Source organism: Zosterops lateralis (assembly GCF_965231275.1).
Source record: "Zosterops lateralis genome assembly, chromosome: 30".
Taxonomy (NCBI): Eukaryota; Metazoa; Chordata; class Aves; order Passeriformes; family Zosteropidae; genus Zosterops; species Zosterops lateralis.
Window position 1 is genome coordinate 5,243,206 of NC_139790.1, and position 15,477 is coordinate 5,258,682.

Consider the following 15,477-nt stretch of genomic DNA (forward strand, 5'->3'; position numbering starts at 1 on the left):
CAGCGGATCCGTTCCCTCAGCGGAACGCCGTACGTAATGACGTCACAGTATCAGGTCTTAAAGGGGCCGCGGCCCCGCTCCGGCCCAGCCCAAACCCGGCCGTTCCCACCCCAAAATCGGGCGAGGCCCCGCCCACCCCCCCCACCCCCCCCACCCCCCCCCCCCCGCAGCGCGGATCCTGCACGGGCCCCTCAGGGGAAATGACCGCCCCACACCCACGCTGGAGTTTGCACACCTTGGAAATTTACTTTAGCAAAAGTGGGTAAAAAGGAGAAAAAAAAATCTCCTGTTTTTAGGTCCAATCCTGTTTCTTGTTACAATTTGAGAAAATAAACAAAAGCTCGTTTTGTTGAAGGTTCTAGGGATGCCTGAGGATGTTCCTTCAGGATTATTCCAGCTCTGGTTGAGTCTGTGGGTTTTTTTTATTCCCCGCATCCCTCACGGATCAGACTCTGCACAGCATCAGATTAAAAAATTCCTTGTAAAAGCATCGCCGCTGGGGGAAGCAGGAGAAAACAGATTTAAAAATAGCCCTGTTCAGCTGCCCCACACCTGGCCTGGCAGTTCCTGGTTGAGCCACAGCTGATTCCTCCAGCCCTGAGAGGGTTTTTCCTCATGGAACACATTCCCAGTGCTGTCAGGACATTTCCTGCTCCTTCAGTTCACGTTTCCTGTGCCGGCGTTTCCTGGCAGGTGAGGGCTCCTGGGGCAGCCAGGGCTGGGGGCTCTGGGAGGGGAACAGTTCCTTGTGCTTCTTCTTGGGGGCTGGTGAAAGCCAACAGTTCCTGGGGGCCAAGCTGCAGGGCTGCCTCTGCTCCAGATAATTCTGCTTCTCCAGATGCCTCTGCTCCAGATAATTCTGCTTCTCCAGATGCCTCTGCTCCTTCTGCTCCAGGTGATTCTGCTCCAGGTGTTTCAGCTTTTTCTGCTGCCTCTGCTCCAGATGATTATGCTGCTTCTGCTCCAGCTTCTCCTGCTGCTTCTGCTCAAGCTTCTTCTTCTGCTTCTGCTCCAGCTTTTTCTGCTGCCTCCGCTCCAGTTTCTTCTGTTCCAGCTGCCTCTGCTCCAGATGCTCCTGCTGCCTCTGCTCCAGCTTCTTCAACTGTTTCTGCTCCAGCTGCCTCTGCCCCAGGGCTCCGTGTCCCAGCTCCCGGGGCTGCCCCTGAGCCGTGGGGTCAGGCCGCTGCTTGTTCTTGGTGCTGCCAGGGTTCCTGCAAGGAAATTTGGGAGTCAGCACCCAAAAAACGGGCTGGTTGTGAATGCCCTCAACCCCTGTGTGTGCCCAGAGCCTTTTCTTGCAGCCTGAAGGATGAGAACAACCAGAGACGTTCACTCCTGATTTCTGGTGGGAGGTTTGCATCAGGGAGCATTTTCTGCACCCTTGAGGGAGGAGGGGAAGGAGCCACGGCTGTGTCAAAGCTGGCACTGGCTCCCAAACTGTCCTGGAGATGTTTTGGGAGCTCTCCCACAGCCAGGAGCTGCCAGAGGTCATATTCCAACTGGGGGAAGCTCTTCCCTGCATGCCCTGCTCCAGGAGAAGCCCAGGAAGAGCGGTAGAGTCCTCACCTCATTCTCAGGGAAGAGCTACCTCACTTGGGACTCCATTCCCTGAAAACTGACAGCTGGAGAACATTCCAGCCCCACTGGGACACAGCTCCCACCCTGCCAGGATGTTATCCCATCGCTACAGGCACAGGAATGGCATTCCCAGGCACAGCTTTGCACAAGAGCTTTACTGTTGGCATTTTGGCTCTCAGAGAGGGGTTTTTTCCACTCCCACAGAGCTGGAAAAGCCCTGGGTGAGCTGCAGCTTGTAAAAATCCAGCTGGAATGCTTTCCAAAGGGAGGGAGCAGCTCCTTGAGCTTGCTCAGGTCAGGGCACAGCCAAGGCAAGGGGCAAACACCTACCTGGGCACTGCCAGGGGGGCCTGGCTCAGGTGGTGCTGGGGGTGCTTCACCAGCTGCTTTTGGGGCTTGGCTGAGGCACTGCCTTTTTTCCTGACGAGATCTGAGCCCAAATTCTTCACTTCACAGCTGCTTTTGAAGGGAATTTTAAAGAGAATTTCAGATGTTTTCACTGGAAAAACTGAGTTTTTCACTCACTGACTGATCACATCAGCTCTTTCACACCCAATCCTTACCCTTCCCATCCCTGCCTGTCCAGAAAAGGGAGCCTGGGGGTTTTTCCACCCAGTTCCAATCCCAGAATGGTTTGGGTTGGAAAGGACCTTAAATCCCATCCAGTACCACTCCTGCCATGGGCAGGGACACCTTCGCCTATCCCAGGCTGCTCTAACCTGACCTCTTCCTGACCCGGAAATTTCCAGGGATGGAGCTGTCAGATTTTCTGGGAATTTCATCCCAGCCCATCACCACCCTCACAGGGAGGGATTTCTCCCCAGTATCACACCTAACAGTGCCCTCTGTGAGTTTTAAACTATTTCCCCCTTGCCCTGGCTCTCTCTGTGTGTTCTCCCAGCTCCCACCTCCCCTCCTGGAGCCATCCTGAGGTTCAAGACCTTCTCCAGCAGCTCTCCTCATTCCTGGAACACCTAGACTCACTTTTTCAGGGCTCTCTTCTGCAGATCCTGGATGTAGTTGGTTCTCTCTATGGGATGCCCTCGACACTTGTTGAACACTGGGAAGAGACAGAATTACCCCAACACAAGTTACCCTCTGGGCTTCTGAGCAATTGAGACCCTCCAGAAGGGTTTTAACTCCTTCCCCAAACACAGTTCCCTCCCTGGAACCATCCCAAACCTCCCTGAACATTCCCCATCCCAGCAGAATACTCACACTCTATGGCAGCATTTGGCTCCATGCCTTCCACATCAATCAGGTACCTGCACAGAGCAGCAAGAGATCTCTAATTACAGAATTAATTATGAAAACACTGATGGGATGGTGTTGATTCAAACAAACAAACAAAGAAAGTACTGGGAAGTTTTAAACCTTTTATTTGTGTGCCAGAATGGAGGATCAGCATTTATTGCTGAATTTTGGGATGAAAAACACCCATTAACAAAAGCTGTAAATCTTTCCAAGTCTGAGATCACACAAATCACCCCACTTCTGTTTCCTCCTAGAAATGCCACCACTGAAACCCATCTGAAAAGGAGAACTCACCTACAGACCAAGTAGCCAGTCCTGTTCAAGCCATGTGTGCAGTGCACCCCAATGAGTTTATCTGTAACACATACAGGGGATATTCAGCTGCAATTCCTCCCAAATCTCTCAAATCACCCCAGAACAAGCCCATCTGCATCAACCCTCCATCAGTGACACCAATACAATGAACAGAAATAACCACACACATCACCCTAGTTATGTCTAATTAGCATTCAGCTCATCAACTCATTAATTCTGGTAGCTCATCTGCCCAATCCCAGAGCTCAAACACAATTAAGGCTCAAATCATCACAGAATCCTGCAACGACAGGGACACCTTCCATTGTTCCAGGCTGCTCCAACCCTGCCCAACCTGGCCTGGATTATCAGAGCACATGTGAATTCCTTCACCAAGAAAAGCCCAATTTGTTGCCTTGACATTCCCAAGTTAAGAGAAGGAAAAGGAATTCCTGCTGGCCCATCCCAGCAGCAGAGTCAGGGAGATCCACACTCACCGTTGTCTTTGTTGTGCATCAGAAACTTTTTCACAAGGTATTTGAACCTCAAAATGGTCTTTCTGTTTGGGATCTCATGTCCCATGGTCAGGATCTTCGAGTAGCGCAGTGTGGGGGGCAGTTCCTACAGAAAAAAACCTCAGTAATTTCCAGAAAAACCACAGGGGTTCTAATTAATTAAAGAATCAGAGATAATAAACCAGAAGAAGATGAGTTTTCCTACCAAGCCCAAACAGCAGCTACACAGTTTTAGGTAAGAAAAGTTCTGTTTCACTCCCTGGACAAAGTACAAATATCCCAGATTATTTCTACTGCCTTTATTCTTTTTTCTCCCTGGGGAAGATGAAACACAAAGAGAACCTGGGACACCTTTCCCATGACTGCCCACCCACCTAAGGCTGTTTGCAATCAGCTCTTCCCTCAGGAGAGCCCACAAACCCCACCTCAACGGTATCCCCAAACTTGGTCTGGTTCAAAGAGGATCTGGGGGTTGGAGACTTGTTTAGAAACATCCCCCTGGCCTGCAAGGCTTCACCCCAGCCCCTGCCAGAGGATTCCAGGCCCTCCCAGTCTCTCAGGTTTCTGAGGAGAAGCACCGAGTTTGTGAGCACTGACCTCGCGGCCGTAGTAGCGTGTGGTGTACGTCAGGTCAATGATCAGCCCCAGCTCCTCCTTCCGCTCCTTCACCTTCCTGATGAGGTCATGAGGGGAAAATCTCTCTTCTGGCAGAAGGTTCTGGTCAAAACTCTGCAGGAAGTGATGTTTTAAATCAGTTATTAAAATCTGGGTGTGTTGTGATGGGTGGGGAGAGGCTCCCGCTCTGGAGTATCCTGGAGACCAGGGAGAACAACTCAGGCAAGGAGCAAAGGCTGGAGCAGAAAAACAGAGTTTGATCACTGAATTCTGGGATGGTTTGTGCTGAAAAGGACATTAAAACTCATCCAGTTCCACGGACAAGGACGTATTCAGGGCCTCAGAGCTTTGGGACTGCTCAGCTGAGCGTTCCCAGGAGTGAGTGACAGCTTTAACCAGGGCAAAACCCCACAGTGACAAAAACACGCAGACACTGCATGTCTCCTGGTGGAAGCTGTAAACCAGGGATTCAGCTCAAACACATGGAATCACAGAATCAACTGAGGCTGGAAAAGCCCTTCAACACCATCAGATCCAAGTTGTGTCCAATGCCCACCTTGTTCCCAGCCCAGAGTGCCACGTCCAGGCCTTCCTTGGACACCTCCAGGTGTAGAGACTCCAAACCTCCCTGGGCAGTTCCAATACCTGACTGCCCTTCCCAGGAAGAAATTCCTTCTGCTCTCCAGCCTGAGCCTTCCCTGGCACAGCCTGGGGCTGTTTTCTCTTCTCCTGTCCCTGTTCCCTGGGAGCAGAGCTCAGCCCCAGGCCCAGCTGATGCCACACTGACCCCCCACTCCCAAAATCCAGCTCTGACACTCAGGAATTCCCTCAAGGAACCCCCACCAAGCCATGCTTTCCCACAGCTGTTACCCCAGTCCAAACTGCCCCCGCACCCCGCTGGTCTTTCACCTTCTTCAGGGGCACCTTGAAGGCGATGAAGCGCGTGCCCGGCATCCTGCAGCCCAGCGGGATGTAGTCCGTCCACCTGGATCCATGGGGGTGTGAAACCCGGGCAGAAACCCCCGGCCCGGCCCCCTCCAACACACCCAGACCTGGGAACACAATCCCCCCCCCCCCGGCCTGGGAACCACAAACTCAGCAGGACCGAGGACCCTCAACCTCCCACTGGCATGAGACCCTCACAACCCCCATGTCCAGGGGCCCTCCAACCACCCCCTAACCCACGGTCCGCCAAATGCCCTGTCCTGGGAACCCCTCAAACTCTGTCCGGCCCAGGGACCCTCAAATTCCTCCCAGTCCTGGAGACCCTCAAAACCCTCAAGCCCAGAGCCCTCAAACCTACTCCGGCCGGGGAACCACAGCCCTGGTTTGGGAATCCTCAAACCTCCACCGAGCCCGGGACTCCCAAACCCCCCTGGGATCCTCAACACCCACCCTGGCCAGAGATCCTCAAGCCTCCCCAGGCCCGGGGGCCTTCAAACCCTCCAGCCCCGATGACCCTCGCTCCCCACGCCACAACACCCATGTGATGGTGCCACGCGGCGCCGCCGCTGCCAGGTTCCGGCCGGGTTCTGGGTCCCTCCCAGCGGTCGGGAGCCCCCGGCCGGGAGGGGCGGCGGGGCCGCGCTCAGGCCGCGCTCACCGCTCCGGCACACGCGAGGCCCCTCTGCCCGCCATGATGGCGACGGCGCCGCATCCGCGCGTGACGTCACTTCCGTACCCGCCGCAGGGCTCGCAGAGCCACACGAGGCCACGCCCCCAGTGTGACTGATCACGCCCATCACTGGGAGGCCACGCCTCCCGCGCGGCGCCCTGGGGCTCTCGCGCCGCGTAGCGGTCACGGGCGGTACAGCAGGCCCGGAGCGGCACCGCCACCGGCGCCACCGAACCGGCACCGAACCAGCGCCACTGCCCCGGTACCGAACTGACGCCCCTGCACGAGGACCAAACCGGCGTCACCGCACCGGCACCGAAACAGTGCCATGGCACCGCGGCAGAAACAGTGCCATGGCACCGCGGCAGAAACAGTGCCACTGCCCCGGCACCGAACCAGTGCCATGGCACTGTCACCGAACCGGCGTCGCCACACCACGACCGAACCGGCGCCACCACCCCAGCACTCTGGCTGCAGCGCCGCCACTCTGGCACCATACCAGCGCCACCGCACCACGACCAAACTGGTGCCACTGCACCGGGACCGAACTGGCATCACTGTGCCAGTGCCGAACCAGTGTCAGTGCTCCAGCACCAGCACCAGCACCAGCATCATCACACCAGCATCAACATCACTGCCCCAGTACCGAACCAGCATTACCATTCCTGTACCAGAACCAGCATCATTACTCCAGTGCGAGTGTCTCTGTGCTGGTACTGGTATCACTGTCCCAGTCCCAGCAACCCAGTTCACCACAGCACCCCGGACAGACATCCCCAGCCTGTGCCAGCACTGGTACCAGAGTCCCTGACTTGGTCCCAGTATCCCCAGTACCAGCATCCCTAATCAATGCTGGTAGTCCCAGAATCAACATCCCCAACCCCATCCTGGCATCAACATCTCTGGAACCAGCATCCCTACCCCATTCCCACAAGTATCCCACAAGTACGGCCCCGAAGGGTCACCCCACAGCCTCCCCATCACGGCCACACTGTTCCGGTATGGTTTAAACACAGCTGGGAGCAGCAGTTGTCCCTTGGGCCAGGATGAGAGAGGACAAAACCAACCCAAAACCACCCCCAAATCATCCTCTCCCACCTCCGTGGCAGGGTGGTGTAGGCACATACATGTGGCAGGGTCACCGGTGACACTCCATCCATTGTGAGGTATTGATTTAGAAGAATTAAAGACTGTAGTCAAAATAGATAGTGCTGAGATAATGTAGCTAGGACTTCCCTTTTGCTAACAGAAGCCAGACCGAAGGAACTGATAAATCTTGGAAGGAACTGATAAATCAGGGAAGCTGTTCAAACTAGGCTTTTGCATCCTGAATAATCAATAGACCCCATGAATACAATACCATCATAAATCAAACAGTCCTGGGAAAAACAGGATTTAGCTGTCACGAACACTAAAGGTTAAAAAGTCAAGGGAGGAAGATCCATCTTACTTCATCATTTTGGGACCCCACCCTATAAAAAAGACCACCGACCCATTTCAAAGAACAAACTACGCATGCTTGATGGCTGTTTGGGCTAATTTCCATACGAAGCGGGGAATGGGAGGTATCAGAGCTATGAATATGCATTTGTAGTTTGTGTATTCAATACTCCTGTACATAAAAGACCCTGTGATGATCTGTAAATTGCGCGTGTGTTTTTGGGAGCTATCCCGCACCGTAATAAACATACACTTTCTAACTTTAAACTGTTAGAGAGTCTTTGTCCATCATAGTTGGATATTGGTATTAGATCAATATCCATAGTTTTTTAATAAATCAATTGGACATGAAAATCACTTCCACCCCCAAAAATATCATGGTGGGATGGGAAATCCAGGCTGGGGTTAGGAAATCACCGTGGGAACGGGAAACGAGGTTGTGGTTGGGAAATCATCTTGAGAATGGGAGATCATGGTGGGAAATCATCCCTGGCATCCCCATCACTGCCCCAGCACCAGTGTGGGTAGCTGGGGCTCCCTTGCCGTGCACAGACACATTCACACAGAAATGAGCCATGCTGAAAATCCCAGACTTTCCTGGCCCTGGCAATTTTGTCCCAGGACGGGACAAGCCAAGTCGGGACAGGATTTTCCTGTCCGCAACATCCCATTCCCAAGCGGGTGGTGGGGATCAGCCTGGAAAAAAGCTGCCGGCACCTCCAGCTGGGCGGAAAGCCCCTTTTCCAGAGGGAGGGGAACTACCCGGATTAGCATCAACGCCAGGGAGACGGGGGCGTGGGCAGCGGCGGAGGGGAAGGGCCGGTCCGACTCGCCCGGCTGAGCAGGGTCCCGGCTCTCGGGATGCCTCGGGGCCGTCTGGGCAGAGCGGGGCTGCTCCCCCCGCACCAAGAGATCAGGTCGGACCTCCTGCGCTCCTAGCTGAGCCTGTAATTAGCGCTCGACCCATGCCGGGGAGCAGGATCCAGGCCCTGGGAAGGAGCCGCGGCCGCCTCGGGGTGTGAGACAGGCACTGGCTGAGGCTGGAAAACTCATCTCACACCCGGCCGGCCAGTGGGCATTGCCAGCTAGGGCTCAGTGTCTCTCTCCACATGTTCCTCCTTGTTTTGTCTTCTTGTTGCTACCCCAGATCTCAGGGTGCTTTTCCAAAGAGTGATTCTGATGCCCGGGTACCGCATCCCCTCACAAGGGCTTTCCCACTCCTTAGGTGGTGCCCAAAGTCCCAGATTCCACCTTCCAAGGTGGCTGTGGTGGGGTCGAGCAGCCTCCAGCCCAAGGACTGGGGGTTCATCACCTCCCATCCCTCTCCCCAAAACCCCGGGGAGGCTTTGCCATGGGTTTGGGGAAAGGCCTTGACAGCGGAGACCCCGCGGCGGTGACTCAGGGATGCCAGGGATTGCGAAACAGGCCTGGGATGGTTTGGGAGACGCCTCCACGCAGCCCCGCCAAGCCCAGCCGCCCCGGGGAGCCCGTGGGGGGAACAAGCCAGGGCAGCGTCTGTGCTTTGAGCAGCGGCTGACCCGTCAGGCAGGTTTCCCGGAGCAGCAGCCCAGCCGGAGCGAGCCGTCCGGGGCCGGGAATGCCCCTCCAGCCGCTCGCAGGCTAACGGAGCCCCCGGCTCTCCGCTCGCCACCGCCGTAGCCATGCGGGCGGCCGGGCTGCTGCTGGCCTGGGCACTGCTGCATCCCACTGCCAGCCAGCAGTGCCACCCCTCCAGCCCCGGCGGCGTCCTCCGCTTCACCGACAGGCACGCCGAGATCCAGGTGCCGGCGCTGCACCGCGTGCCCAGCTCGCTCGATCCCCTCTACGGCCTCGTCCGGCGCTGCCTGGACCTCATCCAGCAAAACCCGCTGCCCACAGGTGAGCCCCGAGCCGGGGAGCTGCGATCCCGCTGCTGCGGGTGCCGGGACCTCGGGGGTTTGCTGGCTGCAGTCGCTGTGCCCGGAGCTGCTCTGAGGGTCCCCAAGGGTTCAGGAAGAGGATTCTGCCTCTGTCCCAGTGCTGCTGCCGGGAAAGGTTGGGGGTGCATCGGGTGGAGCTTCCTCTACCTGTACCATGATTTACTTATTTGCAGAGCTGCTCAGGACAGCCCTGAATGACCCCGGCTCCGTGCGGACGTCGCAGGTGAGTCGGGTCGTGGGGCGGGGGATCCCATGGGGATGTTTCCACCTGGCACGGGGCAACTGGGCACCCAGAGCGCCCCGGGCTCGGTGAAGAGGTGCCGACAGGGCTCTCCCGTGGTTCAGGTGGTGCAGTACGAGCTGGGCTATGTCGTCTGTGCCGCCGTGGCTCTGCTCTTCACCGTGGCCGTGCCGGTGGCTGGGATGTGCTTCTGCTACTGCAGGAGCCGGCGGCGGTGCGGGGGCCGCCTCCGCGCCCACCGGCGCTCGCTGGGCTGCCGCCGCCGCTGCCTGCTGGCCTGCCTGTCCTTCACCTCCCTCATCATCCTGTGAGTCCCCCAGATCACCCCCCCCAAAACTCGCACTGGGCTGGGGGAATCGCGTCCTACGGGACGGGGAGATTCTGCCGGGCGGCGCCGTCACCTGCTCATTCCCCGCAGGATCAGCGTCACCTGCGCCTTTGTCACCAGCCAGCGGGTGAAGGGGCAGATGGAGCCGGGGCTGGGGGCTGTGCCCTCCACCCTGCGCACGCTGCGACAGCACCTTGCCAATGTCCTCCAGGTGGGTCCTCGAGCGGCCTCGCCCCCGGCATGGGGCGCTGCCCAAGGATGGCGGCATTTCCCTTAGGGGATAGTTTGGCAGGCAAGGGGAGGTGACGTGGCTGCATTAAAAATGTATTTTGAATGGCAAAGCGGGGCTCCCTCCCCTCCCGGCGGCTGCTACCCCCGACTGACCGGCTCCTCTTTCCTGGCAGGGGGTGCAGATGGTGGTGGACAAGTTCGAGGTGCCCCGAAAGCAGATAATCTCCGACCTGGGTGGTAAGCACGGCGCCGGGCAGCATCCCGAGCTTGCCCCGGGGATGGATGATGTGCTGACGGTGCCCCGGTGCCTTGCAGGCCTCAGCCGGAGCGTGGGACTCTCCATCCACGCGCAGCTCAAGGCCATGACCTACGCGGCGCTGGCGGACCTGCAGGACAGGGCCGGAGGTACGACCGGAGCGCGACTGTCCCCGGGACCGGGGCCGGGACTGGGGCCGAAGCCTCGCCGGGGCGGCCGAGCGGAGCAGCGTGAACTAGCCCTGGGCTTTCTCTTTAAGACCTACAGACCTCGCTGCACCATTTACAGATTGTCCACAGGACGGCGCGGGCGCTGGCGGCGGCGCGGGCCGAGCTGGAGCCGGCGCTGCAGGAACGAAGGCGCCGCGTGGTCGCGCTCCTGGACGACCCGCGCTGCACCTCCTGCGCCAGCGTCCTGGGCAGGGCACAGGGCCTGGAGCTAGGCGCCGACTACAGCAAGGTGGGCACGGGGTCCTGGTCCCCCACCGTCACCGCCCCGCCCGGCTGCCCCGCGGCTCACGGCTTCCTTCTTCCACTCCAAGGTGCCGTCGGTGGAGAAGGTGTTGAAGGCGCTGGCCGGTCTGCCCCGGAGTGACTTTGCGGAGATGATTCGCCAGGTTGGGGGATCGGGGCGGAGCGGAGGGGTAGTTCCAGCAGGCACAGGTGGCTCCAGCTGAGCTGCTCAGCATCCCCTCTTTCCTGGCAGGGCAATGGCACCTTCAACTCCATCCCAGAGCTGGCCGTGGAGAGGATGGCGCAGGTCATCCAGGGTGAGTGAGGCTGTCACAATGGAGTGGGGACATCCTCCAGGCAGTGAATCCCAGTTTGGGGACACAGGGTGGGATGCAGGGACCATCCACCCCTCCATCACAGCCTTGGCCACGCAGATCTGCGGGGCGATTTGGCCCGCACGGCGGAGAAGGTGCAGTCCATCGCCGACGGCTTCCCCCTCCCCGACTACACCCGGCCCGCGAGCGAGGCGCTGGTGAAGGCGGAGCAGCGGAGCCAGCCGTACCTGCGGGAGGTGCAGCGCTTCGAGCGGTACAGGTGACCCTGGGGGCCCGATGGAGTGCAGGGGGTGCAGCAGAGAAGGGCCCCAAGCCCCAGGTGCCTCAGCCCTGCACCTCGAGGCAGTGCCCTGCTGCTCTTCCCTCCAGATGGATCGCAGGCACGGTGCTGTGCTCCATCATCCTCCTCATCCTCCTCTGCAACGTGACGGGAATGGCCCTGGGGGCGTACGGGCTTTCCAAGCGGGAGGACCCCAGTGACTATGAGTGCCGAGGGGAAGTTGGTGCCAAGTTTCTCCTGGTGTAAGCATCTCTCTGTGTGCTGGGGGGCTGTTCCATCTCACATACCCCAAAAAAACCCAGGCAAAGGCAAGGCGGGGGGACTGGGAGCGGTGCCAGGGGAAAAGCTTTTGAAGCCACGGCCTGCGCCGGCAGGTTTGGGAGAAGCTGCTCCGCCCTGGGAGCTGGCAGCTCCCGCGGCCCCTCTGCCCGGCACACCCAGCTCCCAGGGCCCTGCCCAGCCCGGCGTGCCCGGGCTCGGGAAGGAGCCGCGGGGCTGCAGCTGGACGAGCAGGTCCCTTCCTGCCCGCTCGGGTTTGCAAAGCCACGGCCGGCGCCTCCTCTCTCTCTTTCAGTGGCGTAGGCTTGGCTTTCCTGTTCTCCTGGCTTCTCATCCTCCTGGTTTTCGCCACCTTCCTGGTCGGGGGCAACATCCAGACGCTGGTTTGCAGGAATTGGGTCAACCAGGAGATTTTTAAGGTGGGTGGCCACACATACGCCCATCGCCCTGTAAATCTCTCCTTCTGTGCACCAAAACACCTCCAAAGGCTCTATGTCCTCCCCCTAAGCCCGACAGGAAAAGCCCCATCCTAGACCAGAATATTAAATTTAGGATTAGTGCCTCGGATTTGCATCATCAGCTAGGAATTGCCCTTGTTCTGTTAATTCATTTGCTAATTGGTTCCCTGGTCCTTGGGCATCCCTGGGATGCTTGGGGCCGGCAGCTCAATTCGATGTGATGGGCCCTGGAGAGGGACTGGGACAGTGGGACTGGGATCAGGACTCTTCCCATGGCAGTGCCACACACAGCCAGGTCCCAGCACGGGGCTGTCCCTCCAAACACACCCCACACTCTGCAGCGGGGAATATCCAAATAGAGGCAAAATTAGTTCAGGCTGCGATGAACTGCCCCAGGATGCACCTGTGAGGGCAGCACACTCTCAGAATCACTGCTGGGAATGTCTGTGCCTTACTCTGACCTTGTTTTTCCTCCTGTTTGGCCCAGTTCATCGACACCCCTGGGAATCTTCCACCGTCCATGAACCTCACTCGCGAGCTCAACCTCAGAAGGGACTCCAATCTCAGCTCCACGTACCGGTGAGCACTGCAGGAGCCCCCACCTTGCAGCCAGGGCAGATTTGGGATCACTCTGCCAATGTCCCTCTGCCTTTCAGGGAGTGCAAGAGCGGTGCAGGGCTCTGGGAGGTGCTGCAGCTCGACAGGTCCTATGACCTGGATGAACACCTGAGAACCCCCAAGGTGAGGGCTGGCTCCAGCCAGAGCTGCTGGTAGCAGCAGGGGGACACAGGAGCTTTACTGGGGTTACTGGGAACCCTGCAGAACCCCTTGTCTGACCCTCACAGTACACGGCTGATTTCCAAAAACGCCTGGGCGACTTCACAGCGAACCTGGGGGACGTGCGGCTCCTCCGCAGCGAGGGCAGGCAGGACCTGGAGACCTTTGCCCGCAGTGGACTGGACGAGGTGGACTATGGGCGCTTCCAGGAGGAGGTGAGAGGTGCTTGTGGTGAGCTGGATCCTGCTGCAGGATGTGCCCCGTACCAGGGCTGGATTTTGGGCATCCCCCAACTCCATTTCCCCACAGATGAAAAACCCCGTGGTGCAGACCAGCCTTCCCGGCTTGGCGAGGAACCTTGAGGGGCTGCAGAAAATGCAGGTCAGTGGTGGGGTGGGTGGTGGGGGAGCCTTCAGTGCCCACAGGGATGTGCTCACCCCGCTGTGCCCCGCAGAGGAACAGCACGGTGGCCGGGCGGCTCGCAGCAGAGGCACAGGCACTGTGGCACATGCAGAACTCCACGGTGCAGTCTCAAGAGGCTTTGGTGGTGAGTCTGTGCTGGGCTGGTGGCAGTGGTACCACTGGAACCTCCTTGAAGGGGACATCGAGGTTTCTGAACCTTTCTCACCTCTCTGTCCCACAGGCAAAGCTGGGGGAAAGTGTCCAGTTCCTCTCCCACTTGGCACCACACCTCAAGGTATTCACGTGTCTCTTCCAGCCCCAAAAAACTTGTGGTGTCCCATCTACCAAAAAAAAAAACCAACCTGTTGCAGGGTGAAGGGAGAGCCAGGAAAAATGCCAGCCAGGAGAATTGGTCTCCTTTAGTGATTAGATTTGCTGTTGCAAATCAGAAATCCCCCTGCAAAGGCATTTTCCTGCTCAGGGCACCTCCCTCTTTCCCTGCCCTCTGGCAACCAGACCCAATTTGGAGCTCAGCATTGCTCCCTGCACCCCCCGGACACCCATCCCGCTGCTCCAGGCCCTAAGAATGCTCTGCTCTCCCTGTGCTTCCTCAGGAGCGGGTGAAGAGGACGCTGGCCACCACGGCTTCGGTGGAAGCCCGGCTGCCCATGCAAGCCCAGCAGATCCTCCGGCAGGTGAGGTGGGGCTGGATGAACCATCGGGGGAAGAATTCCCCACAGCCAGGAGAAAAGAGCGGGAGAACAGGGCGCTGCAAGAGGGCACCAGGAGCCTTCAGCCCTCATTTCCCAGGCTATATTAGACTGGAGGTGGCTGGAGAGAGAGGCTGGAGCCGGGGTGGGGAGCACGGAGTTGAATCCGGGCTGGGAAGTGCGGGGCTGGAGCCGGGCTGGGAAACGCGGGGCTGAGCTGGGCTGGGGAGCGCGGGGCTCTCCCTCCACACTGCTTTCCCCCTATCCAGGAACTCAGCTGCTTCACCAGGAAGGAGCTGCGGTATTTCGCCCAGTACCTCAACTGGGTCGGGCAGACGGTGAGTGCTCCCTGTTACCCCGCGGGGATTGTTGGAGCCGACGTGGATCCCTCCCGCAAGCAAAATGCATCCCAGCAGCCAGGCGTGGGCTGATGCCCTGTCTCTGCTCCTCGTTCCAGCTGAGGGAGGACGTGGCTTCGTGCCAGCCCCTCGCCACGGCCCTGGACAATGGCCGGGTCATCCTGTGTGACCGCATTGCTGACCCCTGGGTAAGGATCCCCCTCCGTGGGGGTCCAGTGAGCACCTACGGGACCCCCAAGGCTCCCCAAACCCCTCCGGAGCCAGGGACTGCCCCTGCCTTTTCCTCCCTGCACAGCTCAGCCCTGTGGGTTCTCCTTGCAGAACGCTTTCTGGTTCAGCCTGGGTTGCTGCACCTTCCTCCTCATCCCCAACATCATCTTCGCCATCAGACTCACCAAACACTTCCGCCCCATCCGCAACCGGCTCATGTGAGAGGCGGGCAGGGACGGGGGGGACATGGGGACGAGGGGACACAGGGATGGGGGAGGTGGACTCCTCCCTGACCATCCCTTGTGCTCTCTTGTTCTCATTTGCAGTTCCACAGGCTCAGAGGAGACCTGTCCCTTCCACATCCCCCGTGTCACGGCACTCAAGCTCTAGGGCAGGGCTCTGCTGGATGCCGTGCCCCAGGAGTTCCCACAAACCTGTGCCCAGCTCTCCAGGAGTTCCCACAAACCCGTGCCAAAGCGCTGCAGGGCTCCAGGTCCCTCTGTCACCTCTCAGGGCTTTGGATCTCTCTGACATCTCTTTCTCAATGTCCTTTGGGGTCTGGTGTCCTTCCCAGGTGTGGAGCACACAGAGATTTGGGGTCCCTCACGGGCTGAGCACCCGTAGGGATGCTCCTGGAGCCCGGCTGATCCCAGCTGGAAGGGGAGGCTCTCCTGGCTCTCCCCCATCTTCTCACACCCCACAGGAATGGGCACCCACTGCTGCCCCACAACAATTCCTCACTCCCGAGACCCCCAGGCAGTGTGGGGCACATTAAAACCCTCCCCTAAAAATCTGTCCCCGGCTCCTTTGTTTGCACCCTCAGTATTCCCATTATCCATCGGGAACGGTTCTGGGGGGGCTGTGGGGATGGGGGGAGCCCATGGCTGAGGGGAGCCCATGGCTGAGAGGAGCCTATGGCTGAGGGGGCT

At 58.7% G+C, this 15,477-nt stretch overlaps 2 protein-coding genes across 6 annotated transcripts; one reads left to right on the plus strand and one right to left on the minus strand.

The window, feature by feature from the left end:
* Positions 1 to 221: 221 nt before the first annotated feature.
* On the minus strand, positions 222 to 5,934 carry DUSP11 (dual specificity phosphatase 11). Of its 5 annotated transcripts, XM_083880283.1 has the most exons (10): positions 5,860 to 5,910; positions 5,166 to 5,241; positions 4,239 to 4,370; positions 3,624 to 3,747; positions 3,127 to 3,187; positions 2,797 to 2,843; positions 2,563 to 2,638; positions 1,909 to 2,037; positions 843 to 1,211; positions 222 to 809 (listed from the first exon to the last, which is right to left on the minus strand). In XM_083880283.1, exons 1-10 carry the CDS (start codon positions 5,892 to 5,894, stop codon positions 638 to 640), a joined length of 1,221 nt encoding a protein of 406 aa, XP_083736409.1. In that variant the 5' UTR covers positions 5,895 to 5,910; the 3' UTR covers positions 222 to 637. The 5 variants fall into 5 exon arrangements, with proteins under 5 accessions (XP_083736409.1, XP_083736408.1, XP_083736407.1 ...); XM_083880282.1 differs by having other exon boundaries at positions 222 to 1,211; positions 1,909 to 2,034; XM_083880281.1 differs by having other exon boundaries at positions 222 to 1,211.
* Positions 5,935 to 8,972: 3,038 nt separating this feature from the next.
* On the plus strand, positions 8,973 to 14,938 carry PROM2 (prominin 2; the record flags this gene model as incomplete). Its single annotated transcript, XM_083880461.1, has 23 exons — positions 8,973 to 9,189; positions 9,404 to 9,453; positions 9,576 to 9,778; positions 9,890 to 10,010; positions 10,204 to 10,267; positions 10,346 to 10,435; positions 10,546 to 10,745; positions 10,828 to 10,902; positions 10,992 to 11,055; positions 11,173 to 11,332; positions 11,443 to 11,595; positions 11,928 to 12,051; positions 12,578 to 12,669; positions 12,747 to 12,831; positions 12,936 to 13,082; positions 13,177 to 13,248; positions 13,322 to 13,414; positions 13,511 to 13,564; positions 13,884 to 13,964; positions 14,249 to 14,317; positions 14,437 to 14,526; positions 14,660 to 14,766; positions 14,875 to 14,938. 23 exons carry the CDS (start codon positions 8,973 to 8,975, stop codon positions 14,936 to 14,938), a joined length of 2,475 nt encoding a protein of 824 aa, XP_083736587.1.
* Between the last annotated feature and the right edge of the window lie 539 nt (positions 14,939 to 15,477).